Source organism: Emys orbicularis, chromosome 5, assembly GCF_028017835.1.
Source record: "Emys orbicularis isolate rEmyOrb1 chromosome 5, rEmyOrb1.hap1, whole genome shotgun sequence".
Lineage (NCBI taxonomy): Eukaryota > Metazoa > Chordata > Testudines > Emydidae > Emys > Emys orbicularis.
This window is the reverse complement of record NC_088687.1, coordinates 66,148,463-66,163,066: the sequence shown is the minus strand read 5'-3', so window position 1 is coordinate 66,163,066 and position 14,604 is coordinate 66,148,463. Positions and strand designations below refer to the sequence as shown.

The following is a 14,604-nucleotide window of genomic DNA, read 5'->3' as shown; positions in this document are numbered from 1 at the left end:
GGCAAGTCATGAGCCAAAAATGAAAAAATATTAGGATGGAAGAAACATATCTGTTTGGCAAATCGGTGCCTGGATGTTTAAGCTGTAATGACCTAGCCAGAGGTTTAATAGACCAGAAGTGTGCTGCTCCAGGGTAAGGATGCACATTTTACTTACACCATGCTGCAGCCTGATATATAATGTAAAGCTAGTATGAAGGCCAAGGGGAAAGTTTCCACATAAATTACTCCATGAAACTGCAGAAGAGCGTGAATGTTTATAGTGTGCCATCATTCAATCCGACTGGTTTGTTATCCAGCAAGACTCAAGAAAATGGCTGGTACAATTCTACCAAAACGACATTTGCAGTTTTTCTGCTGTCATAGCTTCTCAAACTTCAGAGAAATTTTTCCCACTCATTCAAAGATGAAGAAGATAGAAAAATATTTCTGTAGCAGCATCCATATGGTAGATGCTTTAGCAAAGTCTCTGCTACAAACTGCACACATTCAGTTACAATTGTGAGTATAAACAGACATAGAAAAGCACAATGCACCTCATAAGAACTGAATATTATTCCTCGCCTTTTGGAGCAGTAAAGGGGGAGAAAAGCAAGTCTTTTGGGATGCTAAATACTAGCCCTCAGACTTGCTGTCCTGAATTATTTGTATTACCCCACCATCCATCTTTTTAACCAGAGCAGCATGCCCAGAAGGATGGTCCAGTGCTAGGACACTTACCTGGGGCTTGAGAGTTTAATTCCCTCCCCTGCCAGACTTCTTGTGTGACCTTGAGCAAGTCACTTAGTGTAACTGTCAGTAAAATGAGGATCTATTACTTTCCCTATCTCTGTGAGAGTTAATACATTAAAGATTGTGAGGAGCTGAGACACAAAGATAATGGGGGCCATGTAAGTTCCCAAGAGGAGGTCTACACTGCAATGTAAACCTGGGCTCAAACTCATCTTGAGACCAAATCCAACTTCTCTCTCTACACAGGACCCAGAGTCCTAGGAGCCTGCGGGGTTGGAGGGTTTGAGCCCCAGTCAAGCCAGGGCCCAGGGTTCAAACCCTATTCCTTTGCAATGTAGACACAGCCTCTCCCCCCCCCCCCCCACATGACTCAGATCCTAGGAGGCCACCAAAAGTATCCCACAATCCCATGTGCCAACTTCCTTTGTCCTCTCTAGCTCAAGAATCACCAAGCCACTCCAGGGAAATGTAAATGCCCCTTGCTGTAGAGCAGCAGCTCAGCAAGTCAGCATTTAACCCTTCTATTGCTGACTGCCAAGCTGCAAACACGTTTGGAGACCCTTCTGTGTTTGCAATGGAAGCTGACCAGAAGAAGTCCTTTGCAAAGCACGCTGCTTCATGGTTGCAGGAGCACAACCAGCTTTTGGTTAATCGCTGGTGTCTGGCCAGCAAAACACTGGATTTTAGTAAGAGTACCAGGAATAACTACATATGCCAGCAAACAACAAGGAAACTGACAGCATTGGAAATTTGCTTGACCGGTGACCAGTGTAGGGAGCAGATTAAGTGGCTCAAGACTGAGTACCGAAAGGGACGAGAAGCATACCTTGGGCAACTTGCCAACATCATCCCCATTTTATGAGGAGTTGGACTGGGGGCTGGGTACTGAGCCGAGCACAGAGTCAACAGTGGTGCATGATGATCTTACATTGCCATACCTGTATGTTTGCTGTTCTATAACTATTCAATGGTGCAACAAGCTAGCTGGAAACAGTCAGCTGTGGGGCGGCAGGAAGGTAGCAATGTGTTCCATTTACAAATCTAGTCCATTTCAGTTAAAGGTAGCCCATGTAGTCAACAGGTGACAAAATCATTAGTCCCAAATACAACTGGGATTTGAAATTTTATGCAGAAATGTGCCGGGCAGGGGGCAGGGAGAGAGGATAAGGAGGATGGCAGTGGAGTTGTGTGTATAAGCATCCAATCATAACAGACTAAGCCATGTGAAAGCTAATGCAGCATCTTGTCGATTTCCCTCATGAATTCTGACCCAATCCTGGGGGCTGCTAGCTGCAAACTTTCCCTGTAGCAGGAACATCAGATAGGTAGTCACATTTGAGGAAGGGCGTTGTCACAGGGCACTCTACTCACCCCTAGGGGCCACGTCTAGGGATTAGCTCCACTCAGGTCTGACGCCCCCTTCTACTGCTCACTGCATGCGCTGCTGTTTTTCTCTCACTCCCTGTAACTCAGACTGCCCCTCCTCCGCAGTCCCAAATTGTTCTGCAATTTTGGGGGGAAAAAAGCCGTTTTGATTTTTAACTGACCATTGTCTCTGCAATTAAACTGGCAGTGCTCAGGGAACTTCTGTGGTCTGAAACAGCTTTCTCACAACATACCAAAGTTCAGTTTGGAAAAGTAACATGTTATGCCCTTGGAATTTCACAGGGATTTTTTTCTGTGCTCCTGCACTGAGCTGTTTGAGACAATAACCCACTGTGTCTTGTCCTACTCCAAAGCCCCTCAACCTCTACTGGCTGCGGTACCTCTCTGCCGCTTAGCCACACAGCAGCAGAAGCCTGCATCAGCAGACCTTTACGGTCCATTCCAAGAGGAAGAGTTTTCATGATGAACTTATGGTTGAAATTCTGAAAAGGCCCAACAAGCAGGTCCACTTCAAAAAAACAGAGGGACTTACAACTAGAGGAAAGTCATGGCGAGAGGCAGGAGGAAAGGCTCAGACTGGCTGCACAGCTTGAGTACAGGGTTTCTGCATGAGAGCAGGCTCTTGCTTCACAGCTCCTGGAACAAGAATGGCAGCTAAGGGAGGATGACAGAGCTCTGCAGAAAGAGCTGTTTGAACAGCTGACATCTCTAACGGCTGCCAGAGTATCAGCTCCTGCTGCATAACCCACACCATGGCCTGAGTCCCCTCCATGGTACCCTGTGATGCAGTCCAGAAACAGCTTGGACAAATCCATGGCTAGGTGACCCATGCAATCAGGCCCTATGAATAGCAGGGCAGGGCAACTGTGCCCCATGTAGTCTTCCATATTTAGCTCCTTCCCCTGGCACTAAGTGCACTGCAAACAGGGAAGGAAGGGAAAGGAGAATGAGGGGCCTGGGAACATTCAACAGTAGGGGGTTTTGTCTTGTACATAGTTTCACTGTTTGCACTTGTTGGTTTGTGCTGTATGGTTTGTTTTGAGTCTTTTTAAGGGTTTGTTGTTGTTACAGATATTTTGGTGGGGTAATGGCAGCTGGCCTGCCTGGCAATGGGTTAATGGTGTGTTTTTCTAATCTATATTTATAAATAAAGCTTTTTATTTTATCAAGAACGTTTATTGCTATCACTGCATCACATCATACAATGTGTATTTAAAATAATAAAGGTAAACACGATCAGGGACTATTCCTCAGTACAGTTAGTTACATCAATCCCTATATCAATCACTTCCTTGCATCAATCCATACTGTGAATCCATGTCCCCCTCCATTTGATAAGCAGTCAGGTCATTCAGAAGCACATTGCATGGTAATCAACCTCCCCCCAACCTCTCCCTAAGCAATGAAATCCCACCACAATCAATCAGCTCCTTTCCTCCCCCCCCCCCCACAAGCACATTCATAAAGGTACTATTCTCCCTCTTCCACTGGGCCATGTAAATCCAAAATGTGGGAGCACAAAGCATCCCTGACTTCTGTTGTCTTGGTGCATGCAGCTCCAGCTGTGGTAGGTGCACTTTCTGGCTGAGTGTACTGATTCAGTGGCCCCTTGCTGTCATAGGCCCATTCAGGGGGAAAAATGGCTCACCTCTGGCTTCAAAAAGACTGTGAAGAGCACAGCAAGTCACGGTAATGCACACAGCATTGATGACACTGGAATCGGTCTAAATATCTTTAGTGGGATTTCAGTCTGACAAAAGTACTTTCAACAGCCATTCTATACCTGCTGAGAGTGTAATTGAACCTCCTCTTGCTAGGGCCTCTGAAATCAGGGTATGGTTTCATAAGCCAAGGCAAAAGGAAGTACACCCAGGGTCCCCCAGAATAACAGTGGGGACAGTAACTCCATTTATTACAATGTCATTTGGTGGGAATAGTGTCCCAGCTTGTCCATGAGTGTAGATTTCCCATAGGTGAAAAACCCTGGCATCACACTTTTCCAATACAACCCATGTTGACATTCACAAATCAACCTCTGTGGTCCACAAGAGCCTGGAGGAGTAGTACTCTTTGTGATTTATGTACTCATGTGCTCCTTGAGGAGGGCAAACGAGTCCCACCAATCACCCCTGTGCAGTTTGGAAACCCCATCCTCTGAAACCCAGCTATTACTTCAGGAATCTCTTTAATGCCCATCTCCTTGGGGATAAAAAACACACCTGATTACCCAGTTGACTTGCCAACACCAAACTGGTTGGCAAAGGACCTGTAGAAGTCTGGGGTAGTCAGCTTCCAGACAGTTATAGCAACCCACTTTTGGACCTGCATGGCTGCTCTCATGTGGGTGTCTTTATACTGGAAGGTCAGGGCAAACTGCTCACAAATGTATCTTCCTTCATGCAAAAGCCCTGGACCCATTTCTGGCCACCCCAGATCTGTATGACAATGTGGTCCCACCAGTCTGTGCTTGTGGCCCTGCTCCAGAAGCTCCAGTCTGCGTGGGGACATCAGCAGTGATACAGAGTATCATAAACAGCTTCAGTTTGAATTTGCAAGGTTTGTGTCTTCCTCATCTTGCTCCCTCAGAAGCTCTGTCAGGTGCCTCCAGTGGGTCAGAAAATGTTCCCAAGCATATCTGCCTGTTTCCTGAAACAGGAGTGGAAAATGCAAGGGAGAGTTCTTCAAAAGGCACCTCACCTCACCCACACTGCTGGCCCTGGTAGCTGGGAAAATGTGGACCAAAATGATGCTTGCCAGGATGCGTTGGCAGGTTGTTCAAACTTCCTATAATGTACAGCGTGGACAGTCAAGTTTTCCCATGCTGCACCATAATCAAAGGGATAGAACGGCCACATTTTGAGAGGGCAAAAGGGAATCTGGGATACAGTTGGTTTGATGTGTGTCTACGTGCAGCAGTGTGGACACTAGTGCCCCAGATTCGAGCCCGGGTAGAAAATTTTTAATCTAGGGTTGACAATCAGTGTAGACGCTCAAGCCCTGGATTCTCTAACCCAGGGTCTGCTGACCCAAGTCCCACTAACCCTGGGCTTACATTGCAATGTAGACATACCCTAAGAGTCTGAGGCCTTGTCTTCGCTACAAAATTTGATTATGTTAGAACATAAGGAGGGAAAAGTTAAGATAGCCACGATATTACTGAGCAAGGATTTTGCAGTCTGTATAGACAAGGACGAACTGTGAACTGTGTCATGGTGACAAGTTATGGTAAACCTTAGCAAGTATTTGAACACAAATATAGGATAACAGTTCCTGAAGTTCAACCATGATTGGTTGACAACAATGCCTATCACAGCTTGCCCTGGTCTGCATTAAGGGCAAAATTGTGGTCTGCATCACTTTAGTTAATCTGATTCTTCATATGTGTCCTACCAATCAAATTTTGTAATGAAGACAAAGGCTTAGAGGCACTCTAACCAAAGCATGTGTGTAGGTTGTCAAAGTTACCAGGCTAACTGCATCTCAGACCCCTCCTGGTCTCTGAGTGTACCTACTCTAGGTCTCAGGCTTCTAGTGGAATCACACAGTTCTTCCACTCTCAGACTGGCCCCCATGTTGCAATCGACTGTGCATCAACTATAATTTACCACAGCAGGTTTGACTTATGCCCAGACTCTGCAATTCTGTTCCCTTTGGGACAATAACTGGTAATCAGTGACCAAACAGCTTCCTTAAAACAAAATTTTATTCATATAGCACAAAAGCATTCAGAGGAAAAATATAGCTTAAGAACAATAAACCAGACTGTACGTGTCTGGCTTTTCCCTAAGGTGTCCCTGGCCCTGGGAAAATCCAGCTTTTTAAGACTCCCTCTCCACAGTCTCGCTCTGTGTCAGTCTGTCTCCCTGGACAGTTCTGACAAGTGAACTTTTTAACTCTTTAGTGCTCTTCTGATCACCAGGCTCCCAGCTTCAGCAAAACAAGGTTTGCAACTTGTTTGAGACAGGATCCTTGAAGCTAACAGCTTGCCCCATTGTTTTTAAAGTGTATATATGGGTGTTCTTTCTTGAAAAGCCATTGTGTTGCTTTCATACACACAGGGCCGTCCTTAGGCATACGCAGCATATGCAGCTCTGTAGGGCACCATGAAAGTTGGGGCAAATTTCACGGTGCCCTAGGCAGCTGCGTGCTGCATACGTGGCAGCACCAGCCCCGGCAACCAGCCCTATCCCTTGGCCGGCCCCCCCTGCAAGGGGCAGGGCCGTCCCTAGGAGGGTGTGGGGCCCTGGACAACTCCCTCCGCCCTGCCTCTTACCCTTCCTCCCTGCTCCGCCCCCATTCCACCTCTTCCCCCAGCGACCCCGCACTCACCAGCGGCGGTGGGAAGTGGCGCAACCCAGCACCAGCCCGTTCTACTCCGCCAGCTCCCAGTCACGGCGCTCTGCTTCCTGCCGCTGGTGAGTGTGGTGAAAGGATCGCCCCCTGCACTCACTGGCGGCAGGAAGCAGAGAGACGCGGCCCCAGTCCGCTCCGCTTCCCTTTCCCCGGCCCCAGCCATAGCCATGTCACTCAGGTTGGGGAAAGGACCGCCCCTGGCTCTCACCGGCGGTGGGAAGCGGAGTGCTACGGCTGGGAGCTGGCGGAGTAGAGCGGGCTGGGGCCGGACTGCTCTGCTTCCCACTGCTGCCGGTGAGCGGGGGATCCCTTCCCCCAAACCCCCTTCCCCGAGCGATACGGCTGGGGCTGGGATGAGGGAAGTGGAGCGGCCTGCTCCCGGCCCCCCGCTAATCCCCTGGGCCACTCTGGGCCTGTGGGGCCCCCAAAAGTGGCCCCCCACAGCTCCTGCCTCCCAGACCCTGGGGTGGGGGGGAGGCCTGGGGCTGTGTAGGGCACCCAAATGGCTAGGGACGGCCCTGCATACACAGACCCCACTGAATTCACATATTATAGGCACATAAACTCTCCATTACCTCTAAGATACAACAACTTCCCCTTACCGACCAAGTCACAGTGTTAATAAAATTACATAGCATTAGTCATAACACTATTACATATCAGCTCTGCATCTGTCACATAAGTGTTTACCATTGAGTAGCATGAGGTACTACTCCCATTCTCTGCAAGCTAGGGAAAAGAGACAGGTTATCCAACTTGGAAGTCCTGCATGACAGAACAGAGCACTAGCCCTAGGTGGGCCTAGTCTGTACAGTTTAAATACTAGAGGGTTATTTTATATCGCTTGAAACATTGGTACCTACAAGTTACATCCTCTACTGCAGCAAGCTGGCATATTTAGATTTGTATTCCTCTTTGTTCTGGGGAAGCAGAATAGGCATAAGTAGTAATAGAAGAAATCTTGTCAGAAGTCCCTGGTCAACAAGTCTTTAGAATTAATAACCCTTTCCTATTAGAGATATCAAAATCTTATCTAAAGATTTCTGAATGAGAATACTCAAAATAGTGGCACCAGGACTAAATTAACTTCTTACTTTCAGGGGTGATTTTTTTTCTCTTTTTAAATTGTAGGCAGCCTCCACTCAATATTCTTGATCTACAAGGCTGCAACGCTAGGGGCAGGCTTGCCTGGAATTGCACTGACTATGACAACTTCTATCACGCTGACAGCAAATGGGCTGCAATGACCAGGGATAGCTGGTCATCAAGGGGAGCTGCGCTTCCCAGCTTAAAGGTACAGTACTTTCCCTAAATTTATAGCTAAAAATTTCAAATCGAGACTGTGGTAGTGGCAAGAAAATGATAGATGAAAGGAAGAGGCTGGCTTCTTAGGCCTGGTCTACACTAGGTGTGTGTGTGTGTGGGGGGGTCGATGTAAGATACGCAACTTCAGCTAAGGGAATAGCGTAGCTGAAATCGACGTATCTTATTTCGACTTACCGCCTGTCCTCACGGTGCGGGATCGACAGCTGCGGCTCCCCCGTCGACTCCGCTACAGCCACTTGCCCTGGTGGAGTTCCGGAGTCGACGGGAGTGTTCAGGGATCGATATATCACGTCTAGACAAGACACGATATATCGATCCCCGATAGATCGATCGCTACCCGCCGATCCGGCGGGTAGTCTGGACATAACCCTTAGAGTTGTGGAGTTTGGTCCTGGTGCTGTAGAGCTTGGCAGTGCTTTTTAATTGAGGAACAATTTTCTGTCTGGGGAATCATATACTCTGTTCTAGAAGAAAGTTTAGCTAAGTAAACATGCTTAAAACTAAAGTGATCAGCATCAGCAGGCCAGTCCCTATAGAGGTTTTTAGGGCCTATATAGAATCTCAAACAACAGGTCTTAGCACCTGTAGTGTATAGTATTATAGAAACACAGGAATAGTTGTAGCACTAATAGTCGCCAAAGCATTACTGGTTTGGTAGTGTAGTGATAACTAAACAAATACCAAGAGGAGATTAACTGTCTAGGCGTTTTTGTGTGCATGCGCACACACTCCTAGGCCACAGAGGTTTAATAGTAAAATAAAACTGCCCAACAGTTCATATCTGAAAAGAAATGGTTATAGGCATTGTTGGAATTCAGCTCCAGAATGGGGACCCACTCTCTCGTTGCTCAGATACCAGCTCCAGTCCTCTTTCCATATAATTCAAGTTGGATACCCCAATCACCTCATCACTCTGTGGTAGGGGAAAGGCCATGAAAACAAAACTACTCATGAATCCATTCTTCTCCAGCTGAAAACAGTTCTCACTCCATCCGTAACAGGGCAACAGATTGCTCTCTGTATGGGAACCTCTTCGCTCATAGAAGGAACAATGGAGCTTTCCTTCTGTCATAAAGGCTTTTTTAGCAGATCACCATGGGATCATTATAACTCCAAAATTCAGTTTATAGGAGACTGCATTTATTTTTAAAAGCTCGAGATAGTCACTCATAAGCTCGCTAGTGCTGTCTTGATCTTGAGGGCTCTCTGGACAACATGCAGTTCATACTTGTAATTCGTAGACTGTCTTAGTCCTGGGATTGTGCCAAAACAGAAGATTGACTGTGACATATTACGAGGGTAGTTTTTCAGCATGTGGATTACTAGTATGTGGCAATTAAGCTAATTTTATGTGGGAACAGCAGTATCATAAGGTCAGAGTCTTGTGCTTTGTTTACCAATCCACCCAGCTGCCTTTTCCCACATCTAAAATCCTGGCTTTCATTTTTAGTTTCACTCCATTGCTTTTCAATTGTGTATATACAGAAAACAGAATAGCAAGAATATATTAATCCATCACTGGTTGTTGAACTGACTTCATCCTACCTATATTTTATCATGTCTCCTGTACTGGAGGGAAAAGCTATTCTTTAAAACACTATTTTTCTTTGTTTTACACCAGAGTTAGCATATAGTCCACAGTAGTTCTATCAATTGCAGCCCACTGGGGTAAAAATAAAAATAATAAAAAACTAGTGGCCTTCAATAAATAAGTAGATAAGGTACATCACCACCAGCTTTGTAATTCCAGTTGCCATTTATTTCATGGAATATAAATCTTAAACCAGGTATCTGCCTCTGGTATTAGGATTATTTTGTTTCAGGATACATTTTTTAAACAAATCCTGAATTTTGTTGGCAAGTATCAAATCATGGAATTGAGGTTAATAGTGAAAAATTACATCCCCAAGCCTTGACTGCCTTAATCTATTTTGAATACCCTATCAGTTTTATTACTCATTGTCAGTCTCAGAGTCTACGTTTTTTATTTACAGATGTACACGCCCTCTCCTACTTTCTGACCCTTCTGCTTGGGTGTTGCATGTGTACTGATCTATAGCTCCTGTTGATACCATTCAATTTATGCTCCCGCTTCTTGTCCAACTGCTGATATCCTGTCCCAGCCTCAACCCCTCATTCATTCATAAAATGTACCCTAAAATAACATTATAAAGATTCATAGAAGATTAGGGTTAGAAGAGACCTCAGGAGGTCATCTAGTCCAATCCCCTGCTCAAAGCTGGACCAACCCCAACTAAATCATCTCAGCCAGGGCTTTGTCATTCCGGGCCTTAAAAATCTCTAAGGATGGATTCCACCACTTCCCTAGGTAACCCATTCCAGTGCTCCACCACCCTCCTAGTGAAATAGTTTTTCCTAATATTCAACCTAGATATCCCCCACTGCAACTTGAGACCATTGCTCCTTGTTCTGTTATCTGCCACCACTGAGAACAGCTGAGCTCCATCCTCTTTGGAACCCCCCCTTCAGGTAGTTGAAGGCTGCTATCAAATCCCCCCTCACTCTTCTTTTCTGCAGACTAAACAAGCCTAGTTCCCTCAGCCTCTCCTCGTAAGTCATGTGCCCCAGCCCCCTGATCATTTTCCTTGCCCTCCACTGGACTCTCTCCAATTTGTCCACATCCTTTCTGTAATGGGGGGGCCCCAACACAGGACGCAATACTCCAGATGTGGCCTCATCAGTGATGAATAGAGGGGAATAATCACTTCCCTCCATCTCCTGGCAATGCGACTAATGCAGCCCAATATGCCGTTAACCTTCTTGGCAACAAGGACACACTGTTGACTCATATCCAGCTTCTCGTCCACTGTAATACCCAGGTCCTTTTCTGCAGAACTGCCGAATTGTTAGGGTCAATGCAATATCTAGTGTTCTCAGCCTTATTGATTAAGTCACAAGTAAAGATCCATTTTATGGACTCATCCTAAACCTAGGTAGAAGTTTTCACTCAACAGGAGATAGCCACATAATTCAGCACAAATGGTGCTCTGGTTAAGGCCTAGACCAACAAGGGAAAATGCAAGTCAGGATCACAACCCAGAGGCACAGCTGTGCAAGTGTTCTCTGCATGCTACTAGGCCTTCAGTCTCATGAGCACCAAATTCTGTTTACCTTGAAAAGGTCACTGTTTTGGTTAGAGTCCTATGTAAAGGACAGGCTATGCAGTTCACCGCAAAGTGAGTGAGTGTGAAATCATAGTGACAATAGAGTAAAACAAAGTTGTATTCACTGAATGTGCCTGTACGGGACAGAGCTTGGTACCACACCAAGCACTGTAGGAGATTCCAGATATATGTCAAAAGGCTACAAAGTTTACAGTTACTGGTTCAAAATAAAAGAAACTGAAGCCATTTCAGGGAGATGCACAGTGAGGAGAACTTGATGCCAGGAGTTATTTTTCTTGTCCCCTTCAGCCTGAGATATTACTAATCTTTATGGAGTTCAAACTGAAGATGAGATGAATGGTTATAAAGATACAAACCAGACTGTACCTCAGCTCTATTCCCAAACATAAGGGTGCAAAAAAAATTGTTTCATTAATCCCCTCTCTTCTCCTTGTATGTAATGATTGGCTGCAAGGCCAACAGATCCAGTTGCTTCTACAGTTTCTCCATTCAAATCTCATGCTGCTCTGAGACCTCCAGACTGGAGAGTTGCTTGGTGCACTCTGGACAGTATCCAGCTTGGAAGCTTTAGAAAGATGATGGATTTGGCATAAAAAAAACTGCCCCAAAACAACTGGAAATCTGGTGAAGTCTGTGATTGTTCACGCACATTAAAAAAAAAAAAAAAAAAAAAAATAAAGTACAGAAAATTGAGTGAAGCACAAAAATACAAATACAGAACCTCAGGCTCTTAGGGCACTTGGCACATGGACAAGTATAAAATAGTTTTGTTTTTAAAATAAAGTCATATAGATGTTATGAAAAGCCTTATGTTATGAAAGAGTAAGGAGTGAACCTGGAAACAGCCACAGGCCTATGTGAGATCTATTGAATTAAGAGATAACTAGTTCCTCCACAGAACCTAATTAGCGAGGGCATTCGGAACATTCGTGTTCACTCAATTTTCATTTCTGCTCACAGATCACTTTTAAGGTATCAGCATTTGTCTGCGTATAAATGGAGAGGGGGCATCTATAGATTTGAGTAGAGTTTAGGGAACATAAGCCCTCGAACCTTGTGAATACTGTCTATTACAGTGGTTCCCAAACTGGAGTTCATGAACCCTGAGGGTTCACGAAATGTTACAGGGGGTTCTCGGAAAAAAATTCCCTAATGGCGAACAAAGCTGTCCCTAGGGACCCTGGGCAGCACGGGGCCAGCAGCACGGAGCCACTGGACTTCCATGAGCTAAGCAGATCAAAGCAAGCATATCTATCACACTGAAGAGATTTAAACTTCAAGACTCCTTATAAGAAATGGAAAGGGAGGTGGTATTTTTTGCTGTTTTTAAAATTAAATAGGCAGCTGGTATTTTTTTTGTTTTTAATTATTATGAAGAACAAGCTTAAGCTTTGTTGTAATGTGCATTGTTTGCCTGGACTGCTCAAGACCTGAATGCTTGTGTAGGAGGAACTCTGGAGTTGGCTTCTTAAATACCTTCATGATGTTTCACATCTGATACTCCTTGATGAAACATAGGAGCCTTGTCTTATAACAGGCTTATTCGAAGTGATACAAGCTACAAAAGTGAGATATTGGAAGAGAGTGTCACCATTTTCATAATGTAATAAAAATACTGTAATGATAAATAATAATAAATAGTGTGTAATATGCAAGTCATAAAAACAAATTTTATATTTCCCAGATCACTGCTTTTATAATTTATACTCAGATAAAGGAGAAAATCCCTGGAAATATTCATTTTTAGGAGGGGGTTCACGAGACTTGACATTTTAGTGAAAGGGGTTCACAGGTTGTTGAAGTTTGGGAACCACTGGTCTATTACAATGTCATATCTGCTGCTGCACTACTGATAATGGTACTAGCCAACTGTACCCATCAATGCTTTATCCACCAGAAGCAGATAAACATTTCTAAGAAGATATTTAAAAGGGGGAAAAAAGCAAGACAATTTAAACTGAATTCAAAAAGTTTATTGCACCAAATGTTGCAAAGAAATAGACCAAAATTATACTGTACATAAACAGCAGTAAGAAAAAAATTTCCACACAGTTTGATACTGATACCCATTCAGTCAATCCTAAAAAAAGGAAATCCTCTCATAAAACATGCAATAGCAACACAATTAGATTTGCTTCTAGTATGGATAACCAGTTATGTATGTCATTTTAGTCCATTTAACTGGAGTAGCTAATGTATAGTATATAATTGGCAGTTTAGACTCAATTCTGATTGGAGTCCTTTTAAGCCAAGAGCGGAGGTTGGGGAGAGGGAAGCTTGCTTTAGATAGTGACCAAGTTGGGTCACCTTTACATACAACAGTTTGGTGTTTTGAAAAAGGGCTTTTCACTTTCAAGAGTGAAAATATACAAGCAAAACAACTTATTAATTATTTTGTTCTCCAAATTATAGCTATGAAACACACAATTAAAAAGTATATATTCATACATTTGAGGCAGAAGAACTATAGTTTAGATTCATTAATAATTTAGGAAGCTATAAACTAGATTAAAATGTTTAGCTCTTATTGAAACTCTTTAGATTAAAAGACTTTAATTATATGCAGTCCTATAGCTTAGTGTTCACCTGTATTGGCATTTCTCCCCCAGGTCTGTAAAAGTTTAATTTAATCTGAAGAGTGTACATTCTTTACATTGGAATGTGTAAACTGCAGTTCTGTAGGGTTTTGAAAGATTACTCAGCCTCACTTGAAAACCAAGAAAAATATGTATTAAGAAGTTTACAAAAAATTTATAATACTGATAAAAATAAAAAAGCTTTGGAATCTTGAAGATTTAAGCTACATTTTTATTTCACTAAGTTTTAAACATTTTTCCTGTACATTCATATCACTTTTCATTCTATTAAAAAAATAAAACAAACATGCTATAAAGATGTCTAACACAACAACATTTGTACATACTTACTGCTCTGTCATGCCCAACCAGCAAGATGCTACAAAAATGTTCAACAGGTAAGCTTTACAAAGTTGAAGAGCCCTAAAGGTAGTATCCTGTCAATTGAGGTAGTATATTTGGTGGGAGGGAGAAATATTTAAGTTTCTTTAAACTAAAGCCACCATTTTTTTAAAATTAAGAATTATACAAACCTTAATTTTAGAAATCAATTGAGACTAAAAATAGGGCAGTCTCGTGTAATTTGTGAAGAGCAGCAAAGTGTTATATAAAAGGCAATAACTATACTGTAAAGTTTTTATATTGGGCTGAGGAAAAGTTGATTGCATTTGAATCATCAATTCATACATCTCCTTAAATTAACGTACAATTTTATCAAACAGCAGCATTTGTTGGGGGTAAGTGGTAAATTAAGGATTTCTGATCAAGGTTCTAATCCTGCAACATGCTGTGTGCAAGTTGACTTGCCTTCAATGGGGCTCCATGTGGATACAGAGGTCCGCTTGCAGGCATCTCTCTGCAAGTCAGTTCAGACGGAAGCAAGACAAGCCATTTTTTGTTGAACATAAACAGGAACTAGACAAACTAAATTACTATGAAAAAAACTGCAGGGCATGAAGTAATGAGAATGCATAAAATACAGAATTCTTGCATACTTACAAGGAAAGTCATTACACGCACCTACACACTTACTAAGCCGAGAGGGGAAGTTTGACAACAGGTGCACTTGCTATGTCATTTAGTTTC

At 43.6% G+C, this 14,604-nt stretch overlaps 1 protein-coding gene across 1 annotated transcript in view; it reads left to right on the top strand.

Moving 5' to 3' along the window:
- Positions 1-14,604, top strand: part of SPMIP2 (sperm microtubule inner protein 2) — a 71,495-nt gene that overhangs the window by 41,787 nt on the left and 15,104 nt on the right. The window contains exon 4 of the mRNA XM_065405523.1: positions 7,602-7,764. Within this exon, the coding sequence (XP_065261595.1) occupies positions 7,602-7,764 (163 nt within the window). The remainder of the gene's footprint in view (positions 1-7,601; positions 7,765-14,604) is intronic.